This window comes from Vitis riparia, chromosome 18, assembly GCF_004353265.1.
Source record: "Vitis riparia cultivar Riparia Gloire de Montpellier isolate 1030 chromosome 18, EGFV_Vit.rip_1.0, whole genome shotgun sequence".
Classification (NCBI taxonomy): Eukaryota; Viridiplantae; Streptophyta; class Magnoliopsida; order Vitales; family Vitaceae; genus Vitis; species Vitis riparia.
The window spans coordinates 8,132,508-8,157,684 of record NC_048448.1 but is presented as its reverse complement, the minus strand read 5'-3'; the positions used below and the strand labels follow the sequence as shown (position 1 = coordinate 8,157,684).

The 25,177-nt window shown below is 36.2% G+C and overlaps 3 protein-coding genes across 3 annotated transcripts in view; 1 reads left to right on the top strand and 2 right to left on the bottom strand.

Annotated features, from left to right (window-relative positions):
* The first annotated feature begins 610 nt into the window (after nucleotides 1-610).
* Nucleotides 611-997, top strand: LOC117907435. Its single transcript, XM_034820971.1, has one exon. It carries the CDS (start codon nucleotides 611-613, stop codon nucleotides 995-997), a length of 387 nt encoding a protein of 128 aa, XP_034676862.1.
* Nucleotides 998-5,807: 4,810 nt separating this feature from the next.
* LOC117906320 (putative receptor protein kinase ZmPK1) lies at nucleotides 5,808-8,487 on the bottom strand. Its single transcript, XM_034819307.1, has one exon. It carries the CDS (start codon nucleotides 8,446-8,448, stop codon nucleotides 6,043-6,045), a length of 2,406 nt encoding a protein of 801 aa, XP_034675198.1. The 5' UTR covers nucleotides 8,449-8,487; the 3' UTR covers nucleotides 5,808-6,042.
* A 6,386-nt stretch (nucleotides 8,488-14,873) lies between these two features.
* Nucleotides 14,874-25,177, bottom strand: part of LOC117907428 (protein MRG1-like) — a 32,350-nt gene continuing 22,046 nt past the window's right edge. Inside the window, 2 exon segments of the mRNA XM_034820964.1 lie at nucleotides 14,874-15,203; nucleotides 17,946-18,030. Coding sequence (XP_034676855.1) covers nucleotides 15,146-15,203; nucleotides 17,946-18,030 — 143 coding nt within the window. The 3' untranslated portion in view covers nucleotides 14,874-15,145.

Sequence of the window (25,177 nt, the reverse complement as noted above, 5' to 3'; positions counted from 1 at the left end):
ACGTCATTAGTCAAGCTAAGACAAGATTACCCCCCTCAACATTTCATACGACAAGTTTCTCCACCTGATCCGAGATCTAGCTGGTTGTGGATGGCCAGAGCCAATCAAGACGGATTCGGTTAAGTGGGACCGGAGCAGAAAGTGCGCTTATCACAAGGAACACGATCACACCACAAAGAAATGCAGAAGTATCCATTACCTAGTGGAAAAACTGGTAAGAGTCGAACACCTAAAGCAGTATGTTCGCTTAGAGAGGAGACGAGCGCGGACAAAAGATAACCCAGACGTCCAAATCCCTATAACTTCAACAGTTCCCAGAGCCATAATCAACTACATCCATGGAGGGCCCGTTAATGAAGAATACACCTCTAAGCGGAAAAGACAAAGGTTGCTCCGAGCCGTCTCCGTACTAGAGCGGATTAGCTCAATCTGACCAGGATTGGCTGATGAGGGGGTGCACCTAATAAATGAGACAATCACTTTTCCCTTAGTAGACCCCAATCGGGTGTTACAACCACATCAAGACGCTCTCATCCTAACATTGGGGATCAACGAGTTCGATGTAAGGCGAATCTTAGTTGACCTAGACAACTCAACCGACCTATTATAGATGTCTGTGTTCAAGCAAATGAGATTCTCACTGTCTGCTTTAGAAAATCTCGGGCGGATACTGTCAGGGTTCAACGGAGCATCAACAACTTATCTGGGAGATGTTGTACTACTCGTCCAAGTCGGACCAATGGTCTTCAATGTGCAATTCTCAACTGTGAAAGACTTGTCCCCTTTCAATGCCATCATGGGATGCACCTGGTTGCACTACATGAAGGTTATCTCTTCTACGTATCACCAAATAGTGAACTACTTGACTGAGAACGGACATGTCAACCTCTTTAGGAGCCAATTAGCAGCACTACAATGTTACCAGGTGGCGCGAGAATCCGGATCCACAAGCGTTGCTGAGCCTCATACTGAACCGACTAGTACAAAGAAACAATAGCAATTACAATGCCCGACGGAAAGAGATTCGTCGACAGCTGACCCCCTGCAGATCATACAGCTCTCATAAGAAAATAATTGTTTCACCTATGCTAGCTCCCTCCTCACAACGGAGGAAGCAAGATCTTTGAAAGAGGTACTTTAGCATAATAAAGACGTCTTCGTATGGACTCATTCCGATATGCCCGAAATCCATCCATCGATAGCCTCACATCGGCTCAATATTATCTTTTTCTCACGACCTGTACGCTAGAAGGTCCGACGCTTCCACCCGAATAGGCAAAAAGTCATCCAATCCAAAGTAGAAAAATTATCGGCGGCCGGGTTTATCAGGAAAGTAGAATATTCAGAGTGGTTAGCAAATATGGTGTTCGTCCCAAAAAAAGAGAGGCAAATGACGAGTCTATGTCGACTACACCAACCTGAATGATGTCTGCTCGAAGGATAGCTTCTCATTGCCATGGATAAACCAGACAGTCGACTCCACTACCGGGCACAGAATACTCTCTTTCATAGATGCTTTCTCCTGTTACCATTAGATTCCCATGTTCCAACCAAATGATGAGAAGACATCTTTTGAGACACCACACGAAATATATTGCTATAAGGTCATGTCGTTTAGACTTAAAAACGCTGAAGTCACCTACCAGAGACTAATGACAAAGATTTTCAAGCCATTAATCGATCAGACTGTGGAAGTATATATCGATGACATTGTGGTAAAAAGCAAAACCAAGAGCGAGCAAGCTTGGCATTTAGAAGAAACCTTTCGTTTGATGGAAGCGTACAACATGAAGCTGAATCCAGCCAAGTACACCTTTGGAGTCAATGTAGGCAAGTTTCTAGGGCTCATGGTTACACAAAGAGTGATAGAAGTCAACCCGGACCAAATCAAGGCCGTCATGGAGACGTTCGCCCCAAATTGTAATAAGGACCTACAACGCCTCACGGGTCAACTAGTTGCATTAGGACACTTTATAGCCTGATTTACAGACAAGTTAAGGTTCTTCTTCCTCACACTGAAAGAAGCTAACATGACAAGGTGGATAAGTGATTGTGAGCTAGCATTCGAGAAGATTAAACGCTACCTTACTTAGCCTTCCATTCTAAGTAGCCCTCAACCTGGTGAGCAATTCTACATGTACTTAGCAGTGTTTGATTGTGTTGTCAGTGTTGTTCTATTCCATTGCGTAAATGACAAGGAGCAAAGGCTCGTCTATTATGTAAGCAAAGCAATGGTTGACACAGAAACCCAGTATTCAAAGATAGAACAAACAGCCTTGGCCTTGAGGAGTGTTACGCAAAAGCCCCATCCATATTCCCAAGCTCATTAAGTGACTGTACTCATAAATCAACCACTCATAAACATTTTGCACAAACCAGACCTATCCAGGAGACTGGTAAGGTGGACCATTGAACTAAGTGAGTATAGAATCAAGTATCAACCCAGGCTGGCAATGAAAGGGCGGGTCATGGCTGACTTCATATCCAAAACACACCAAAAACCTCATCAAGGTCCAAGCTCTCACGGGGCATCCTAGGCTTTATGATCTAGAATGGGCCTCCTCTTGCAATCTCCGACCAAAGAGTAGTTGGAACAGGCTATCCAGCTCAGATTCCTAGCCTCTAATAATGAAGTCGAGTATAAGGCAATCCTCGTCGGACTTAGCCTTACTCTGACTTTCTCACTGTCCAAGCTTGAAATACGCAATGACTCCTAACTAGTTGTTGGGCAAATTCAGAGAGAATATGAAGCTAAGGACGAGTGCATGGCTCGGTACCTTTTAAAGGTAAGAAACTAGTCTGGACAAATTAAGCAAGTGAGCCATCAAGAGAATCCCCCACTTAGAAAACACCTAGGCTGACACCTTAGTCGGAATAACAACTACTCTCTGTGTGAAGGAAGCAGTATTATTGCGCGTCTACATCCACGATACGTCATCCATAGATGTCACACCCATGTGCACTACCAATGGAGCAAACGTTGACCGATGAACGAAATTGAGACATATCTCCAAATAAGAGATTTTCCTGAAGAAAGCAAACAAGCTCATAAGATCCGAGTACAAGATACCCACTCCACTCTGATTAAGGACAACCTTTATAGGCGATCATTTGGAGGACCATACCTCAGGGGCCTAAACGATATAGAAACACAATACGTATTGGCGGAATTGCATGAAGGCGTATGCGACAATCACATAGGAGGACGAACCTTGGCACATCGTCCTCATTCATAAGGATACTATTGGCCCATCATGAAGCAAGACGATGTGAACTATGTTAAGAGGTGTGATCAATGCCAAAGGCATGCCCTCTGAGGTCCTGAATCCAGTCACAAGCCCTTAGCCATTTGCGTAATAGGGAATAAACATAGTTGGCCCCTTGCCCGTCGCTGCCGCACATAAAAAATTCCTACTTGTAGCCACTAACTACTTCAACAAATGGGTAGAGACAGAAACATATGTCAACATCAAAGACAGACGTTTTCAAGTTCATTTGGAAAAACATCGTATGTCGGTTTGCAATTCTACAGGCAATTATAGCTGACAATGGGCCACAGTTTGATAGCATTGCCTTCAGAACCTTTTGTTCAGAGCTGAAGATAAAAAAAATTGTATTTCAGTCCTCGGTATCCTCAAAGTAACGGACAAGCAGAAGCAACAAACAAGACCTTGTTCTCTACACTAAAGAAAATGTTGGAAAAAGCCAAAGGAATGTGGGTTGATGAATTGCCCGGAGTCTTGTGGGCCTATCGCACAACGCCCAGACGACCAACGGGAACCACTCCCTTTGTCCTCACTTATGGGATGAATGCAGTTATCCCCACAAAGATAGGTATGCCCACAACCCGGACTACCATTGAAGACCAAAAAGACGAATATATTGAACTTAAAAGACACCTGAATTGGGCATATGAAGCAAGAGAGAACGCATCCATCTGGATGGCGTCCTACCAGCAACGAGTTGTTGCCCCACTAGAATCGAAAAGTCCGATCACGTGCCTTCAAGGTTGGGACTCTAGTCCTCAGAAAGGTCTTTGAGAATACAGTTGAACAGGGAGCCGGGAAACTCCAAGAAAATTGGGAAGGACCCTACATTGTGTCTAAAATTGGAGATTCAGGGGCTTACCATCTGCAAATGCTAGACAAACACCCCTGCTCCACATTGCTCCCCATGGCCCATTGGTCTCTCAACTCATTGAAATTGGTCTTCCACAATTGAATAATACAAACGGTCCATGCTCCAAATCCAACCACATGAGATAGAGCGAAGAAGAAGAATATTTATCTGTGCATGATCAAAATTATTTGTTTATATTAGTATGATTATTCTTGGGTAAATGAAAAAGATAAAATGTCTTCACAATAATTAATTACATAAAAAGATACTAACTTGTACCATTTGTACAAATGTTTAGTTTGTAATATTAAAATTTGAAGAAATTGAATGTGAAATGAGTCCAAGGCTTCACATTATATATGTTTTTCATCGGAGTATTATAAAATCCAATCAATTATCAAGAATGAATGTTTGCAAATATTATTTTTCAGTAATTGAAATTATTTGTTAACATTTTGTTTTCTTATTTGAATTTCATGTCAAATCATTGAAAAACATTTTCTACCTCTTTGCTAAGCAAAAAAAATGTTTGATCAATAAAAGATATGCATTGCCAACAAGATACACTTCAAGGCCCCTATCGTAAATATATTTTAAATATTTTCTTTCAATTTTCTTGTTTGATTCAGGCCAAACGAATACATTGATTTTACTTTTACACATCTATCTATTTTTTTTTTCCTTTGGTAACAATGTACAAAGGGTGTATACTAGTTGCACAAAATATGTATAAAACACTTTATTGAATCTTACACCAATGCACTAACATACATTCTTTATGCACATACACTATCTCATTCATTATGTTCAAGTTTGTACATAATATATATTGTATGTAAACTGATTATATATGAAACATTTATATTAATTTTATACTAATTATCGAAGGTATGTCAAATGAATAAAAATAAAATAAGAATTTAAAATTAATAAATTATTTTTATAAAATTTTATTTACCTTTCATTGTTTTAGATTAAATAATTTAAAAATATATAAATAAGAGAAAAAACATTATATTTTTAGTATTTTTGTTTCTTTCGGAAAAGCCAAACATAACCTCAATTAGTTTAGGTCAACATGTTTACGAAAAGACACTCACAAAAAGTTAGGGATTAAAATATTTTTAATAATAAATTTACAGAAAGAGGTCTTGGGTTGAAAAAAAAAAAATCTAATGAAATACTTGAAAATAGACATTTGCTGGGTGACTCGATTCATTTCATTTTCAATCATTATTTAATATTGTATTTTACATGTCATCCACCATTTCAGATTTGATGTGTTGCCCCATTTCAACCTCAATCTATGCAAGACCAATAAAATGCCATTTTTGTCCTTCTATGTTATATGGTGACCCACAATTTTCCATTTCCCTTTCACATTCATCAAAATTTCCTAAGCAATGAAGGACAGATATTGGGAACAAAATTCTATGTAATATTTATTAGTAAAATCTTTATTTTATATAAAGTAGGCACGAGGGTAGCAACAATATTGAAGAGATATAAGGGAATAGATGATCATCCATTCTAATTGATCAAGTAAGAAGTTTTGCATTTTATAATAATTAAAAATTTATTTATAAATTATAATTATAAATTTGAATTAAAAAATAATATCAACTTTTGGTAATCAAGTTACCTCTTAAGAAATACTTTAATACAGTGACATAATATTAAAGATTTAAAAAAAAAATTAAATAATTTTTTACTTAACATTTGAGAAGGTTGACATTAAAACTTATAACCAAGTTGTATCTTTTAAAAAGACACTTCAATATAATTATATTGTATGTTGTATCAAAAGATTTGGCTTCTCAGTTATTCTACTTAAAATTACTCTGTTCTTTTACAAATATCATAAATGGGCGGAATAAGTATAGAAAGCCACCTCACTGGGGGCCCATACGAGGCATTAATTTATCAGTAGTGATGATTGTTTCCACGTTCAGGGCGGAGAAGCGTCTCGACCACCTGACTCATGGTGGGTCTTTCATCCTTGTCCAATTCCACACATTGCAGAGCCACTGCTACTAGAATTTCCATCTCACCCATGTCATATTGGCTTGCCATCGACGGGTCTAGGATTTCTTCAATCCACGAAGCAACTGCAGTTGCACTATTCATCTTCCCTTTCACCCATGCCACCAAACTCTGACGTTCCCCTATGCCATCTGTACCGTGGATGGCCATTGAAGCACTCCTTTGGCCGGTAACCATCTCCAGAACCACAATACCATAGCTATAAACGTCTACTTTGGAGGTGATGGGGAGGTTCAAAACCCATTCTGGAGCCATGTAACCTCTTGTTCCTCTGATCCTCGACAATCTCGAATTGTTGATTCCTCCTCTGTTCTGTAACTTTGACAGGCCGAAGTCTGCCACCTTTGGCTGACAATTAACGTCTAGGAGTATGTTTTGAGGCTTCACATCGCAGTGTAGAACCCACTCCAAGCACTCTTCGTGTAAATAAGCCAGGCCTTTTGCTGTGCCCACCGCAATATCGAACCTCTTCTGCCAATCAAGTGTATTGGAAGTGAGGTTTTGTGCTAGTGATCCATGCTCCATGTATTCATAAACCAAGAGCCTGTGCTTCCCCTCAAAGCAATAACCCCACATCTCTATCAAGTTCATGTGGTTAAACCTCCCAATGGTACTTACTTCTGCCAAGAATTCAGATTCTCCTTGGTTAGCTCCACTGAGCTGCTTGATGGCTGCCACTCGGTGGTCTGACAAGACACCTTTATATACAACCCCACCTCCTCCTCTTCCAATCTCCTCGCTGAAACCCCGTGTTGCTTTCTTCAGCTCAGTATAGGTGAATTTTCTGAATCCCGTGGCAGCTAAAATGTAGCCTGGCGGATCTGTACTGGTGTTTTTCTGGGCCTTCATCAAGAAACACCACACCATACAGATGCAAACCATCTCAACTGCTCCAATTGCGCACGCAAACCAGAGGATGAACTTTAATAACACTTCATTTTCGTGGGCTTTTGCATAAGATTTTACTAGCTGCTCTGAGCGGTTGCCTGAGCAATCTAACATGAATTCCTTAACCGGTTTTTCATAGGAAAGAAGACTAGCTTTAGGCAATTTTAGATATATATGTCCTACAAAACTAGGCGAGCGGTATCCGTTGAGCAACAGCCGCTTAGGATAACATTTATAAACATCCGAAGTATAGCCGTATTGAAATCCTATGCAGCCACATATTTCCAAGCACAGATTTTCACACATCTTTAAGGTGTAATTAGGGTAATAGCCATAATCATAGCCGTAGAACTCAACGTGTGGGAGTAGGAGGAAACCAACCTTCTGTGAGTCGCAAGAAAGATTGAATTTTGGTATGCATCCATAAGTTCGGTCAGTGCGATTTTTCATCTCATATCCAGGTATGCAAGAGCATCTCCTTCCACTCCCAGAACCAGGCACATAGGTACAAATACTGTTGGGTCCGCATATTCCATGAATGTTGCATTGTAGCGTGATGGCTTGCCAAGTAACAACCCACTTATTTCTCCCTTCCTCAAAACTGTATAATCGTAAGTTGCCATCAATATCCAGGGTCAATCTTCTTTGGACTTTCTCACCAAAATCCGAGGACTGAAACCTAAAATCGTCGGTTGAGGAAAAACAGCCAAAGTAATCTAGTAATGCAATTCTGCTGCTGTTGTATGCCGATCTTCCCGCCTGCCAGTTTTCCATCCACGATGGGGGCCAGTAAATGCTTGAAGCGTCCGGCCCATCGAAAACAAGAATGAGGACATTATTGTTGTCGAAATAGAAATAATAAAACCCTGGGAAAAAGTTGGTTTTGGTTCTTGAAGAGACAAGTCTCGTATTTCTGGTGAGTGGTTGGTGAGGGAGAAGGGTATCTGTTGGTGAATCGAAACTTTGCCATTGAATAACACCATCCGAGGTACGCAGCACAAGGTTACCAGTGTTGAAGAGGTGTAATTGCACCGGAGAAATCCCAACCCTCTTTATGGTCCAAACTATGAACCGCCCAGCATCTGTTAAGATAAGATCACCACTTTTTAGCAGGGAAAGCTTTGAGAAATTCCCATTAACTGGTTGGTTTCGGTTTGCCATCCAAACAACGATATGTTTGCCTTCGTAGGATGGTTTGGTGAACCATATGGCAAGACAATAAGCATTATCACCGACGGGGTAGAAGCCAGCTGAGAAGATTCCACTTTGTGAAATCAAAACTTGTTCAGGCTTCCCAACTGAGAGGGATGAGCCTTGACTCAAACTGTCGAGGGTGGACGATGGAAGTGGAGAAGATAGAAGCAGAGTGAGAAGAAGCAAAAGAACTGGCGCATCCATGTGATCTATGAAATTGGATCAGTTGAAAAGGCCGTAGGGCTGAGCTTGAATCAAATTCTGGGAAGGAGCACACAAATAATACTAATATTTATGGAAAAGACGAAGTCGCTCTTGACTTGTGCGGATGGTAGAAATTCCCATGTGAAGATGAAAGCTAGATGGAATAAAAATGTTAACAATGATGATGATGGAATATGAATGCCCCAGGTTCCAAGCTGCAGCCTCGTGTTTTGAAAACGACCCAGCTTCCACAGATAAGGTTAAAAGTCTCCTTCCACTTCAATAATTGTGCATTTTCCCTTCAACAGCCGGTCGGACCTTTTTAACTTTTGCAGCCATTTTAAAAAATAATTATTAAAAAATGATAGTTAGAAAAATATTGATAAATTTACAACAATTTTGGTCATATGGAAGGTGTCTTTTGAAGAGACACCTTCCACAATTTTCAAAATTATGAAAGAATTAAACTTAAATTAAAGGTGTTTTTTGAAGAAACATCTTCTATAATTTTAGAAAATTAGATTTATATTAAAGTCTCTTTTGAAAAGACACTTTTCACGTGACAAAAAATCTAATATGCATTAAAGGTGTCTTTTCAAGAGACACCTTCCACAATTTGACAAATTTGAATGTCTCATGATTTTAAAGCTAAAGAAGTCTCTTGAAGAGACACTTTCTACAATTCTTAAAAATTTTAATTTATACAAAATGTATCACTTAAAGAGATACTTTCCATAATTCCACAAATTCCGATATATACTAAAGGTATCTCTTGAAAAAACATTTTCCACAATTTCACAAAATCCAATATGTATTAAAAATTGTAGAAATGATTTTAAAGCTAAAGATATCCCTCTTCAACATAAATTCGAAATTTTCTACTATGAATGAAAATTGCGGAAAGTGTCTCTTGAAGAGACACTTTCGATATAAACCCGATTTTTCATACACAGTAGAAAATTTCGAATTTATGTTGAAGAGAGACATTTTTCACTTTAAAATAATTTCTACAATTTTTAATATATATTGGATTTTGTGAAATTGTGGAAAGTGTCTTTTCAAGAGACATCTTAGTATAAATCCAATTTTGAAGAGACACTTTCGGTATAAACCCGATTTTTCATACACAGTAGAAAATTTCGAATTTATGTTGAAGAGAGACATTTTTCACTTTAAAATCATTTCTACAATTTTTAGTATATATTGGAATTTGTGGAATTGTGGAAAGTGTCTCTTCAAGTGACACATTTTGTATAAATTAAAATTTTTAGAAATCGTAAAAGGTCATGTTTCTTCAAGAGATATCTTTAGCTTTAAAATCATGAGACATTCAAATTTGTCAAATTGTGGAAGGTGTCTCTTGAAGAGACACCTTTAATGCATATTGGATTTTTGACACCTTTAATGCATATTGGATTTTTTGCCACGTGAAAAGTGTCTTTTCAAGAGACACCTTTATCTTAAATTCAATTCTTTCGTGATTTTGAAAATTGTGGAATGTGTCTCTTCTCTTCAAAAGACACCTTCTACATGGTCAAAACTACCGTAGATCTATCAATATTTTCCTAACTACCATTTTTTAAAATTGCTGCAAAAGCTAAAAAAGCCCATTTTGTCTCCTAAAACACTCACCCAATGACATGTTGCCACGTTCCTTTGTAGGAAATTAATTGTATGGGAAGGTTCCTATGGTCAAGATTACATGAGTTTCACAAAGATACAAACTTTACACTTGTGTTTGTATTTTATGTTTGGTTTTGAAATTTTGAGGGGGTGGGGAATTGGGAGTGGAGCGATATGTGAAGTATTTGGAAAATATGGAAAAAGAAATATAAGAAAAAGAAAGAAAAGGAAAGAAAAGTTAAAGGAAATAAAAATAGATTTTAAATTAATAAATTATTTTTATATATAGATAAATTTATTTTATTTAGTATATTTTTTCTCCATTTATATATCTTTTTAAGTATAATGTAAAAATAAAAGAAAAAAAAAATTGAAAGTTGATAAATTATTTTATATACTATCTTAAACTCATTCAAGTTAATATACTTTTTTTTATGTCAATATCAAATAATTTAAATATATATAATTTTTAATTAATTTTAATTATATCTTATTTTTTATTTTTCATACTAAAATAAGATATTAAAAACCTATTTTTTTATTATATTTTTTTCTTTTCTTAATAGTTTTTTTGAAACCAATCATATTATTAATCTACCTATACCAACTTATCATCCAATATGGTAATATGGGGTACGAATAAAAGTGCAAATTTTCTATTCTATTTTTATTAATAATTAAATATAAGATATAACTTAACCCAGAGAGAATTTTTTTTGGGTTTAATTTTGTAACTTCCTTATATCATTTGAAAGTTACTTTTTGAAATACTGTTGAATGAACTTATTTAGTAGGATAGAGTATATTATTTTCTTATTTTATTGTACTTGACGTAATAAATTAATAATGCATGCAATTTAAAACTAACTTAATAATTTAAATAAAATATTAACTAAAGTAAAAAATAATTTTTTTTTAGAATGAATAGATTCAAACACCATCAATCAATAAAGAGCTAGATTGGGCCTAAGGGGCACCTACCCTTGAAAATGTTAAGAATAAAAAATAAATAGATTCAAACACCATCAATCAATAAATTAGGCACCGGGCCCGAGCCAGGTAGGGCCTAGGGGAGCCATCTCCCCATGTGAAAATGTTGGAAAATAAAAGATTCAATTCTTACAATAGGATGATTTAAACTCAAAACTAATAATGTCTCCCTTAACAATAATAAAAAGTCTTGACTATTGGGCTAAACCCATATATGTATTAAAAGTCGCCACCCTTAGATCAAATTGTTGGTTCCGTCACTAAAACTAGGTATAATTTATTGGGTAATACAATTACTTAAGAGTGATTATGTATTCTAAACAAGAAACAATACTATATGAAAAAAGGATAATAGTATATTTTTATCTTTATGTGTCTATATATATTATTAGAGTAAATTTCATTTATGTCTCTTAAGATTTTGAGAGCCACGCTTACAATCTGCTACAAAAGCTAATCAAGTTGATCCGCCCTGCACAACCAACAACTACAAGGGTCCAACACAACATTCCACCGTCAAGTATTTTATTTGATGCTGCAAAGAGATCAGAGATGCATCCAACCTCAAGGACTAGCTTGACTTCATATTATTAAAAATAATATTTAAATTTTATGTAGTCTTACATTAAACATAGTGTCTATATCATTTAAAAAAATAATATTTATATATTTAATGTAAAACTACATAAAATATTTATTATTTTAAATTCAATGTATTAAGTTTGGATTCAATTTTTTTTCTATGTGCTCTTTTCCCTTTGAATGGCCCACTTGGAATAATATTAATGATTCTGGAAAAGACGAAGTCGCTCTTGACTTGTGTGGAGGGTAGAAATTCCCATGGAAAGAGGAAAGCTACCTGCAATAATATTAAAGATGATGATGGAACATGAATGCCCCAGGTTCCAAGCTCCAGCCTCATCTTTGGAAAAACGACTAGCTTCCACAAATGAGGTCAAAAGTCTTTGTCCACTTCAATAATTGTGCATTTTCCTTTCAACCGCGGGTCAGATTTTGGCTCCTAAGCACTCCAAGTGGAAACAGAAGCAAGACCAATGGTGCAGGCATCGTTTGCGTGAACTGCTAGAAGAACGGTTGCTAAGGGTCGTCAATCAAAGCCTTGTGAAGATGGCCGGGAAGAACACAAAGAAAGCTCGACCCTAACGGTTGATACGTTGGACATATTATTATCAAACATATCGCGGAGAGCTAGATCGCAGTAAATGTCGATAATTTGTTCTCACTTCAACGACAATTAATGGTCCTACAAAAAATTTGTAATCAATATAAATCTAAAAAATTATCATCAGGAAACACCCCTCTCCTCTCATGTACCCTTAGTTATTCATTTTACAAATTAAACTGAATGTCCGTAGGAACCCATATTTGGAGCTTAGAAATTTAGATAAGCTACAAGGCATTTGTTTCCCATACTTCTGATAGTGCCTAAGAATGTACACATTACTGGCACCACTCCCGCTTACTCATGTTGCTTCTCAGGGTTTTGACACCATGTTCCCCTCAATTTAAATTTAAGGAAGTATCTAAAAATATTAAGGTATGGGAAAAAAACTTTTTGAATCATTTTTAAGTTGAGAACCATAATAAATAAGAGGGTAACCTGTTGATACCTGGTCAACTGAGAATGAATTCCTCCATTAGACATGACAGTGGAAACTCCCGTTTCGGTGTCGGAATCTGAGTTTTTTTGCTTCCTACACAAAGATACCCAGATAGGTTGTCTGGACACACCCTTCGAAGGTCAAGTTAGACGCTAGAAAAAATGGAAACCCTTAGAGATAGAGAGAGTGGTTGAGATAACTCACAATGTCCTCTTTTCTGTTCTATTTTAGTAGGGTTTTTATAATGTTTAAATGTGGAGTGAGGCTTCGTAGTGCTGAGCTGACCCTTGTAGTGATGATTGTGCAGTAGTGACAGGGTAATCATCACATCTGCAAGTGGCTGGGGGCTGTGTCAGACAGCGCTCATGACACAGCTTGTCGTCTCTTCAACCTTGTTGATGGCCTGAGGCTGAGCATGCCTATCTATTAAAGCAGACGTAAGGATGGGAAGAGTCCCATCAGTCAATCTGGTGTCAGCTAGCCATAGTCTTGCATACTAGAGAGGATTTGAGGCTATCAAGGGTGTGTGGGCTGCTTAGCAAAGCAAATAATCCGGACATAATGCCTCCGGATGCCTTGAAGGTTGTTCACGTAGTAATGAAGAATTGACACATAACCCAGTTGGGATGATGCCACATGGACAGACGCATGGAAGTGCTTGTGGGTGGACACGTGGGATAAGACCCCCACATAACCGTCTTGGGACCAACACAAGTTAATTGTATGGTCACCATGTTCTTGAGAACACGACTGTGTGTGGCTATATTCACAAGAACATGGCTACATAACCGTGTTCTCAATAACACCACAAAATGATAACGAAAAATATTTTTTTTGTTATAAATAGTTATCATCCCAAGTAATCAAAAGGTAATAAATGGAACCATAGTAAAAATTAAAAATCAAGGAAGGTTCTGGAAGAATTTAAGCGAAAATTCAATGTAAATTTTACTGTGAAAATTTTAGTAACGGATATAACTTGTTTTTTAGTGTAGGAATAAGAATAAAAGAAATCCATTAATGTGAAAATTAAATTTTATTTTTATAGATTTTGATTCCTATTTTTTATTTGATAGTGTTCTCATCCTATTTTTATGCATCTTTCTCATGAATTAAGCACATCCTAATAATTGTCAACCAGATCGTGCTTCTCTCCATACATTTAAAGACTATAAAAGTAAAAGAAAATGTCATGCTGCCGCGCCATAAATGTATGTTCCTTCGAAGTATATGATGAATTCTTAAATATGGTTAGAAAACAGTTCCTTAAACCATTCCATGACATTTTAAGATTGCCGAATCAGAATGCTTGATGAAAATATGCAATTGGATGATAAAATTATTTATTCACATTTTACCTCAAAAATCAGTTAATTCTAAAAATAAATGAATTTAAATTTTATTTTATTCAAGGAAAACTTCTAAATTCCTTTTAAAAATAAATTAAAAAATTTCTAATTACTCTCAAATTCACCTAACTCTTTTTTTAGTTTTTTTTTTTTTTTTTTTTGTTATTTGGTAACTTTGCAAAGAAAAACAATTAAAAGTGTTTTTTTTTAAATATTTTTAGTAATTAAAAATTAGTTTTAAAAATTTTATATAAAAAAACATCTCATTCTAAAAATAAATGAATTTTAAATTTATTTTATTCAAGGAAAACTTCTAAATTCCTTTTAAAAATAAATTAAAAATTTTCTAATTACTCTCAAATTCAGCTAACTCTTTTTTTAGTTTTTTTTTTTTTTTTTTTTTTTTTTGTTATTTGGTAACTTTGCAAAGAAAAACAATTAAAAGTGTTTTTTTTTTTTTAAATATTTTTAGTAATTAAAAATTAGTTTTAAAAATTTTATAAAAAAAAACATCTCTCCCACCAAGAAAGTTAATAAAATTATTAAAATATATTAAACTTGAGAATATCTAATTTTGTTTTTTTTAAAAAAAAAAGGAAGGCGCAAAATGCTTAAAAATAGCCTAAAAAATTGTTACCAAAAACACAAAAAGCCCTTTAAGACTAGATTACGAGAATTTTGAAGAAAATATATTACCATTAATAAAATTTTAAAATTTGAAATTATAAGATGATAAAATATGAATTCAGAGTAACTAATCTGTTGAAAGTCTTACCCAAACGAATGAGACATTAATCATAAGAAGTAGCGGAATACCTGTCTGATTTTCCTCAAGGCTTCATTGTCACTGTCCCAAGATAAAAACTTTGTCATGTATAAAATATTAATACCAAAATATCTTTAATTTATCCCTCTCATCTACCATGCTCATATCAATTTACAAATTTAAACAAAACATAAGCAGCTCCCCAAATTTGGAACTTTGTACAAGGAAAGATGCAACTAAGTATTTATGCCCCCATAGTTCTGATGTTATCTATGAATATGAACATTAGAGACACCATGTGTCCCAGCTTAGTCATCTTCGGCTCACAAAAATATGTAACATGATAATCATGCGGAAGAAATATATGAGGTGAGGAAGAAGGCACTCTGATTCTTCTGCAGGAACCTGTATGGGAAAAAATATTAATCTGTCAGATTGTGTATACCAAAGATGATGAACGTGCAACGTCATTGTACACTTCAATTATTGAGCAATGTATTTGCAATGAATTGAAACCTTTTTGGCCTTTTCTCTGTGCTCTAAACAAAAGCATTAGCCTCAGAACCCATTAGTCAGACCTAATTTAATACAAGCGTTGTTCACAACTATAATATCACCAACTTTCCAAAAAGATGTGATAGGTTCATAAATGACAGGATGCAATTATTGAGCTTCAACATCCAACCACCAACTGATCCAATGACCAACCCGTTGAAGCTGAGATTTTTTTTCCTACTCTCTCTTCATTTTTAAGGATAGCTGCCACACCGCAACAAAGTTTACACCAAATCTTTTGCACATGGCGACACTCTAGGAAGCTCTCTAAGTCCATCCTTTTTAAATTCCATAAAATACACTGACAACAAACAAATAAGGCAACACAATACAACACTTAAAACAAAAAACTATTGGTTTCTAAGAGCCCATTTGATAATGATTTTAAGAAATGTTTTTAAATTTTCTAACACTCGAAATTTTTTATCATTTGAGTGTTAGATAAACTAAGAACGTTTTTTAAAATCACTATCAAACACAACTTAATTCCAACTCTCCAAGTAATTACAAGAAAAGGGTCAAAATAGTAAGAGACTACAACTCTCGTAAATACATATAGAGGAGGCCTGATATTGTACACTATATATAGGGATAAATTACATTCATGCTTTTGTAGTCAGCGCACTAACACGACCCACACTCCAGTTTTCCAGCCCATGGTCTCATCCATTATCACCTACCTGTCCCAACAGTAAGATTTCATGCCCTGCTCATGCCACCTATCACAGCAGTTGCTTTGCATACACCTACTCATGTCACCTGTAGTGATGGTCGTTGACCCACTCTCCCCATCATGTATTCATTAGCCTTGCTGCATCATTGCATGCCATCTATGATCTACCCCATCATTACAGAGAATTGTTTGGCTTCATCCTATAAACATAATGACCCACCACATGTCCCATGTCAGATGCCTTCCAACACCCATGCCAGGTGTCATCTTCTTGATGCACTAGGATGCCCTTCCCTGGGCATCTCCTAATACCAAGATCTCACATCCTTATGCCTCCAACTGTCTCCAAATGTCATGTCCTTATTGTGCTACCAGCCTCTTACCAGCTCTGTAACTAATGCCGAAGGGTTGCACCATATTGAACCAACATATGCCACTCCGGCCACTAATTATATACAAGGCTCAATTTGTGTCAAGACCCTTCTTAGCTCAGATCTTGCTACAACATGGCCAACCGATGTGTGAAACTTCCTTTACAGCCAACAATCCACATCTGTTGCATTGTTTGCCCATTGTTAAACACATGCCTAAGTCCATGTCATGTGCTACAATCCCGGCTTATAACATTGTGTTCATGGATTGTTCCACTCATAGGATTGCATCCACAAGTTGTATCATACTCATGGCATTGCACCTAAGTGCTAATAAGGCTCACTATCACATATTTTGCCCATATCCCAGGCTCCATGTCATGCTTTTAGAATAACATAGTCACTGTCATGCATATTCTAACATCCATCTTAGGAGAGCATGTCTTTCCTAAAGAGCTTTTTAATCCTTTTCCATTCTAATAAAAGGACATATCATACATGCTTCACAGAGACGATGAATCTTTTTTAGTTATAAAGAATCCTAAATATCTCATCACCTAAAAACTCCCTCTTAGCACATCCTCTTTGGAGAAAAAAAATCTCAACCCAAGGAAATCCCACACTAGAAATTTTGGTCATGTTGAGCCATCCACATGGTCTTGTGAGGTACGCATGAGTGCTGCCACCCTTAAGTCACCATAAAGCCAAAGGCCTGGAACCCATAGCACTCACCCTCAAGCAATGACATGTTATCAAGCATCTCAAGCATCCCGCTTTTCACCTTATCTCAGACTTGACATGTTCCAACATGCCATAGACACTCCTGGGCGTAAGGAGTGTCACTGCATGAGCCCTTGGTCCCACACCATCACAGTCAAGGTGCAAACAATAGCCATCTAGCAATGCTCCCTTTCTTTTTTAAGGTTTGGCTTAGACACTTTTTCGTGGAGGGCACATCTGTTTTATGGAATTGGATAGTTTGGAATGAGTGTTGAATTTTCATTTCACTAATTCTCATGTTTTGTGTAACACTTTGAACTTGGGAAATGATTTCCACCAAAAAATTCATCACATACAAAACATGAGAAATAAAAAACTATGATCCTCCTTGGAAATTCTACCTGATTCCTCCCTTTCCTTTTATGATATACCCAAATAACTAGGTGATTCCTATGAATGAGAACTGGAATGGAATCTCATTCTATAGTGGATTTCAAACATGGCCTTAAAGTAGAAATCACTTTTTCAGATTTGTTTTTTTTAACCAAATATATTTTAATATAAAATAGAAAAGAAAAGTGAAAACAGTAAACATTAAATAAAAATAAATCAAAATGTAAATTTTTTTTTTTTTTTTCCAATTTTGTTTCATAAAAAAATTGAAGATGTATAAAATCTAAAATAATTTTCATTATATCGCATTCTTTTGTAGAGAATGTGATATTTCTTTTATTTTACATGTACTCCCACTTTATTGCAAGACGAATGGCAGTTAAAAACATGACCAAAAGGAAATAGATTAAAGTAAAAGAATGGAAGAATTTATACTTGAGAAAGTCGAGTAATTCCATTTCTAACTCTTTTGATGTCTCCTTTTCAATGTTGGCATGGAATAATAACTCGGGCAATTTAACTGCAAATACAAGGTAAGTTACTAGAATATTGTAGTGTTAGAAGTTAGCAATCCAAACCTTATTATCACTATCATAGGAAAGCTTCCATTAACCAAAAGATAAATATTAAGTCATTATGGAATGTCCAAAATGATAAAATATAATAAACAAAAGCAAATTCATTAGTTACAAATCTCGATATACAATATATGCTCATTAGTTACAATTACAAACAATCCAAATCAAACAATAAAAATCATCCCCCACTTGTATTATTTTAATTCTAGTTTTTAATGAAAATATAGAATTAACATGTTAAAAAAGAAACGCTCTTACATGAGTTCCAAATCCATGATCAATTAAATACCAATTAATTCTTTTCTCACATTTAAGACGAGTTTTTATGAAGGACTTCTTGTGTATTCATGTTTTCAAAATTGATGTTAAAAAGGTGTGACAATATATTTCATGTTAGCTATCCACTTAACTAAAAAGGTAGAGAAGGAATTCTTTGAACTTTACATTTCAATCAACACCAAGACTTAAGCCTCTCCCAAACACAAGTGTGGCATTTAGACAAATCAAGCCTACTTAATGTTTGCTAAGTTAGTTTTTCCCTAACCCATGCTAGACAATATCTACACAATAAGGAAGCTAAACAAAGAAGATACCCAAAGACTTGAAATAATGTCATTGTACTAAGCAAGCTATATAAATATTTGAAACTCTCAAGACTTGGTGCCCTAGCCCTCACCTATTTGTATATACTAAAAGATTATTATAGAACCTGTAGTTTCTAGAAACTCTCCAGAACTTTCCTAAAATGTTTATGTTATGTAGAATATCTACAAAATGTTAGACAATTCTACATTCTCCTAGTTCCACAATATTTTAGGACGTTCCACACAATTTTGGGACACTTCAAAGTCTTCCACACTATTTCGAGGACTTTTACCCAACTCTAGAATGGTATACAACTTTGGAGAATTTCACTCTCAAAGCTTTTGGAATATGATAAATTTTTCTCACAAGATCCTAAGTCATTTCTAAAATGTTCTTGCCCAATATATACAAGTGAGGTTGTCATTCATGCCAAGTTGTGACACTCTCCCCTACCAATGTCGACAAAGCTTAATGTCAAACCTCTTTATGGAACTACCAAAAAATCTTTGTTGGTTCCTATATGACTTTGCACATTGGAAATCCCTTCCATTGTACCAAGTACTTCTTGGAAAGAGGAACCCCATCATGCTAGTATCTCCTCAACTTATGCTTATAGGGTGTAACCCTATTGGTTAGGAGTTTCGTTGCCTTCTCCTCTTGGCAACTTGACACCCATCCTCCATTGCAAGTTGGATCCACTAATGCACTTCCAAACATTGGCTACAATCTCCACCAATGGCTTGAACTTGTATCACTAACATGGTTTAGCAAGTGTTTTATCAAAGTGTGGCTTACTATCCAAATTGTATCCTTCAAATAACTACAATAGTTGCCTTAGGTCCTACCACTGTCTGCACACAAGGCATATGCCTACCTCTACCATTACTATTATGCATAGGAGAGCTATGGGTTTCGCCTTTCCCATGAAGTTTAAGTCTGGCACTACCTAGTAGTCACCCATTGGCACTATAGTCAAAGTCAACCTCCCATGCCATGCCCTAACACATCTCATTTTGCAAGCTACTCTATACATAGGCTTACATTTGAATTGATTGCCATTAGCCACCATGGTTCCTTGATAATATTAAGTGCCAGCCTCTTTATCATCCCTACAAAGACAAAGTCGTGTGTTGCTCCCTTGTCTACCATGATGCACATGAGTTTCCCATTGATGTACACTTCTACATACATCCATTTATTGCCCCAAGGCTTATAATGAGAGTTAAATAGTTGGAATGAACCAACAACACCTCCTTTTGTTCCCTCCTCCTTTCCTCTACCATGGTGTTGAAGGTGTACCTCTTTGGACCGTCACTTGCCCAATGTTAACGATCACACAAGAAACATTTAAGGTTAGGTTTTGTTTGGATATATTTACTATCGTTTGTTTTTAAAAACAGAAAGCAGTAATGACTTGGAATGAACTAAGAACACCTCCTCTTGTTCACTCCCTCTTTCCTCTACCATAGCGTTGAAATTGTTCCCCTTTGGACCGTCACTTGCCCAATGTTAACGATCACTTAGGAAACATTTAAGGTTAGGTTTTGTTTGAATATACTCTCATTTGTTTTTAAAAACAGAAAGTAGCAATAACTTTTATATAAATAATAGAAATTGTTATACAAAAAATATAAACTTCCCTCATACCTTTGAAAATTACTTGCAAAAAACTTAATATCTAAGACAATAAAAAAATTTTAATGCTTTCATCTTTTTAAACAACTTTTCAAAACTTTTAACTTTTTAATCTAAGCATCTAAGAGTTTATATATATATATATATATATATATATAGAAGTTACTCCTAATTTCAATTTTTAAAAATAGAAATAGGAAGTATATCCAAACAAACACGTAGTTGTCAATTTCTTTTTAGTTCCTTGCTTTTACCCTTTTTGCCTAAAAGAGTTTAGCAATGCCTTAAAATCTCGAAGGCCTTTCTTCTTCTCACATGTGGCATGATTATAAACAACTTCCACTTTCAAGAGTCTCATTTCCAATAATAATCCACCAATGACTCCACAATTGCCATGGTCGAAACAATATCCTTACATTTTGACGCTTAAGTTCTTGCTTAACCTAATCTTGGAGATAATAATAACTCACTCCCAATCATGTAGATATTACCCACGTTCTAGACTCAAGAAGTCCTTACAACTTTAAAATGTGTCTACAAAGTTAAGTAGAGTCCATATATATATATAGCTCCAAGAACTTTTTCCCCCTCATATGCAGACATAATATCCTTGTTATGTCTCATAGGATTGCAAAACCAAACAAATAGACATCCCTAGTGGGACCAAACAAACAAAGATCTGCATTAAGGTTGAAGACCAACTCTAATACCATTTGTAACAACCCGTTCCCAACCGCGTAGATATTGTTCGTTTTGGACATAAGGGGTTCTCACAACTTTAAAATGCGTCTATAAGATTAAGAGGAGTTCATACATACATTACTCCAAGAACTTTTTTCTCTATCTGATGTGGGATATCACAATTACCCCTTGATTGTGAGGGCAGGGGGAGTGAATCCTTTCTTTTGTTCAATCGACTTCACCCTCAAAAGTGGGCTTGACGAGCTTGGCTATGCTATCAACAATAATAGAGGAGACCTTTTTTCGTAAAGGTAGCTAGGTTTTTAAGTGCATTGCTTCCTTTTACTTCTTCATGAGGGATCGCCTTCTTTTCTCTTTCTTTCTTTAGGAATGTGTTAACTGAGGCATGTTCAGAGAGGTCGTCTACAAAGGAGTTTAATAATATGGAGATTTTTTCTAAGGGAAACCAAGTTTTCATTGGGGGTATGTTGAAAATGGTTATTTCAAATAAGAATTTGATGGAGCTTACAAAGTGTTTGGAAAGGAGCATAGAAGGGTTGATGGTGGCTCAATTAAGGAAGGCCTTTGCAAATGACCCAGGAAGGGTGGTTTGAGAGGTTGATTGGCCAAAGAACAAGTTAATGGAGTTCAACAAAAGTTTTTAGGCATGCCTATAAAGAGTTTTGGAAATAAGATTTTGGCTTTAGTTATAAAAAAAAAAAAAAAAAATGAAGGCTCAAAGCAATAATAGAGGCTCGACTTCTAAAAGTAAAGATGAAGTTGGACCCTTCGTTGAGAATAAATAGAGAGATAAGGAAGTTGTCATGCTTAGTTAATCAATGAAGTAGCAAGAGTGGGTAGGAAGTAGTTTGTATTAATCAATGAAGTTAAAGATTCTTTCTTCAAATGTTAAGAGGGCAAATGATAGAGAGAAACGAAAGATTTTTATTAAGGTCTCAAAGGGTCAATTTGGTTTGTTTGTAAGAACTAAAGTTCAACAGATGACACCTTAATTAGTGAGGGGCTTGGGGACAAATAGATTTCTTGATTGGGGAGTGGAAGCTAAGGGAGCTTTGAGTGGTGTAGTGGCCATTATGGTATAATAGGGTTCTAAAGCTTATAGATGCAGACCACCTCCATTTCTTGCCATGGATAGTTAGGAAAAAGAGGCCTTCTAGGCTGAGTTAGCCAATATCAAGGGGTTGTGGAATGACCCTTGGTGTGTTGGAGGGGACTCCAACATAGTTAGATTCCCAGTGGAAAAAAGGTTTGCTCTAAATGCTCCTCATCTATGAGGCATTTCTCATATATAGTAGAAGAGCCCAATTTGCAAGATTTATCTCTGTTTGGATAACTTTTTACTTAGTGCAAGGGTTTGAATAATAAATTTGAGATTTGATAGGTTTCTTGTATCAAAAGATTGGGAAAGCCACTTTAGTAGCATTATCTTGGGTGTTCCTCCCAACCCAATCTTTGATCATATCCCAATTTTATTAGATGGTAGTGGGATGACAAGAGACAAAACTCTCTTCAAATTCGAAAACATATGGCTGAAAGTAGAGGGATTTATAAAGCAAGTTAAAGCTTGGTGAATAAACTATATGGTTAGAGGCTCTTATAGTTTTGTGTTGGTTTGTAAATTCAAAGGGTTGAAAAAGAAGTTAAAGGTGTGGAACAAAGAGGTGTTTGGATCGGTCTCAATTTGAAAAGAAGAGGCCTTGAAGTAGATTGGTTTTTAAGATCTAAGGAAGAAAGAAATTGTCATTAGTTTTGAAAAGGGAGAGGCTCAGAGGCATGTTGTGAAAGATTATAATAAGTGGGCAATGATAAAGGAAATCTCTTGGAGACAAAAGTCTTAGGTATTATGGTTAAGAAAGGAAGGTAGGAATACTAGTCTTTTTCACAAAATGGTCAATGCTCACGAAAGAAGAAATTACTTGGCTAGAATCATAGTGAAATGGGGTCCAGTTATCCAATTATGCAAAGATTAAGGTGGGTGTTGTGAATGTTTTCCATATTCTCTTTTCAAATTAGGGGGGGAGTTTAAGGCTTAGTCTCGGTAAAATGAGTTTTATTTATTTAAAGAATGCATATGCAAGGGGTTTGGAGGCCCCTTTCTCAAAGGATGAGGTTTTCTATTCCTTATCTAACTTAGGAGAGGACAAAGCTCTCAAGCTAATGGTTTCACTATGGATTTTTGGCAGCAGTATTAAGATTTTGTTAAGTCGGAGGTGATGGGCCTCTTCAAAGAGTTCTTTGAGCAAAGAAAGGGGATGTAAAGGATTCGATTACCGCTTCCTTAGTCTTGATTCCAAAGAAAGGGGATGTAAAGGATTTGAAAGATTTCAGACCCTTCAATTTTTGGTAAGAGGGTTATCTAAACTTTTAGCCTAAGTGTTAGCTAATAGGCTTAAAAGGTTTGTTGGTATAGTAGTTTATGATTTTTAGCATGCTTTTATGAAGGGAAGACAAATTTTGGACACAACCCTAATTGAAAATGAGGTCATTGATTCAAGGCTAAAGAGCACTACTTCCGAAATCATTTATAACTTGAAATAGAGAAGGCTTACGATGATGTTAATTGGAATTTCTTTTAATGGTTATGGAGAAGATGGATTTTGGATAGAAGTGGGTGCATTGGATGAAGAGGTGCATGTCTTCAACTTCCTTATCAGTTTTAGTGAAAAAAAACCCCACTAATTTCTTTTAGAGCTCCAAAGGTCTATGACAAGGGGCCCCTTCTCCCCGTATTTATTTGTCTTGGCAATGGAGGCCTTTAGTTTGTTGCTTATGAAGACAAGGGAAAGAGGTTTCATGTCTAGTTTCTCAATAGGAAAGAACGGTAGGAGAGTCGAGCAGACTCATTTTCTACATACGGACGATTTATGGGGCAAATGAAGCACAACTAATGTATTTGAACTCAGTTTCTCATGTGGTTTGAGACGATTTTTAGGTTGAAAGTCAATATGGAAAAGAGAGAGCTCATTCCAGTGGGATGGATTGATAATTTGGAAGAGTTGGCAACTCAATTGAGTTGTTGGAGGGGTGTCTCCCTTATACTCATTTAGGTTTTTTGTTGGAGCTCCTTTTCAATTCGATAATTGTATGAGATGTGGTGGATGAGAGATTTCATAAAAGATCAATATTTTGAAAAAGAAAGTACTCGTCAAACCGAGGAAGACTCACTCTCATTAAAATCACTTTATCTAACATGTCTATCTATTGTATGTCTTTATTAGTGATTCCAAGAAATATAATAATGTAGAAGATTGTTTTTATTAATCTCATTTTTCTAGTAGTAGCTACCTCTGGGTAAAACATCCAAAATTTGATTTCTCATGTCTGGTAGTATGTTAAAGGGGTATAATCTTCCTGGTGTGCTTCCACCTAAACTAGTTGAGCTTCAATACCTTCAAGAGATATGCTTGAAAACAAGGTTGAGAAGGTTTCCCTTGGTGGAAGGTGCTAGTTTGGAGTAGATTTAAAGTCTTTTGAAATATCATTGGAAACAGTTAATGGTAAGGTGGTGGGAAAGATTGTAGAAAGGGGATAGAGGTTATCCACTTTGATCAGATTTGGGGAAAAGTCTTGCTAAGCTCCTAGAGGTGGAAGACTGTTTTGTAGGGAAACTAAAAGAGCCTTTCAGAAGGGTGTGGAATGAAGGAGGAAGGGACTATAAGTTGGAGTTGCGCAGTAACAAGCTTGGGAGGTTCTTGTTGTATTATGTTGTATGCGGCAAGGAGAAAAGGTTCTCCCTAGTTTTCCTAGAAAGAAATGTTGTCCAAGGAGGTTAGAAGATCCTTGCCTCTAAGCTTACGAGCATTAGTATTGTTCTTGAGTTGAGCCTTGTGGAGGAGATTAGGGGGCTGTTCAGGCCTCCCGATGAAAAGAGAACGGGTTTTCTGCAAAAGCCCGTGTCCTTTGCAGAGGCGCTGGATAGTGGCAAGAGGGCGTTTTGAGCGAAACAATTTGGATTAAGTGCACAACAAAGAAAGTGTTCAAAAACTTGGAATTGCTCAAGAGTTGTTTAATGGGAAAGTGGGACTATCCTTCAACCCAAGAGCTTGATTTTGACTCACTGAAGGTTTGGGCCTAACATTGTTAGGGTTAAAAACACGATTTGCATTTTTCTTTGACGGGAGGTAATCTCATCTTTCTTGAGATCGAAGATTTTTCTGAGGCTAAAAA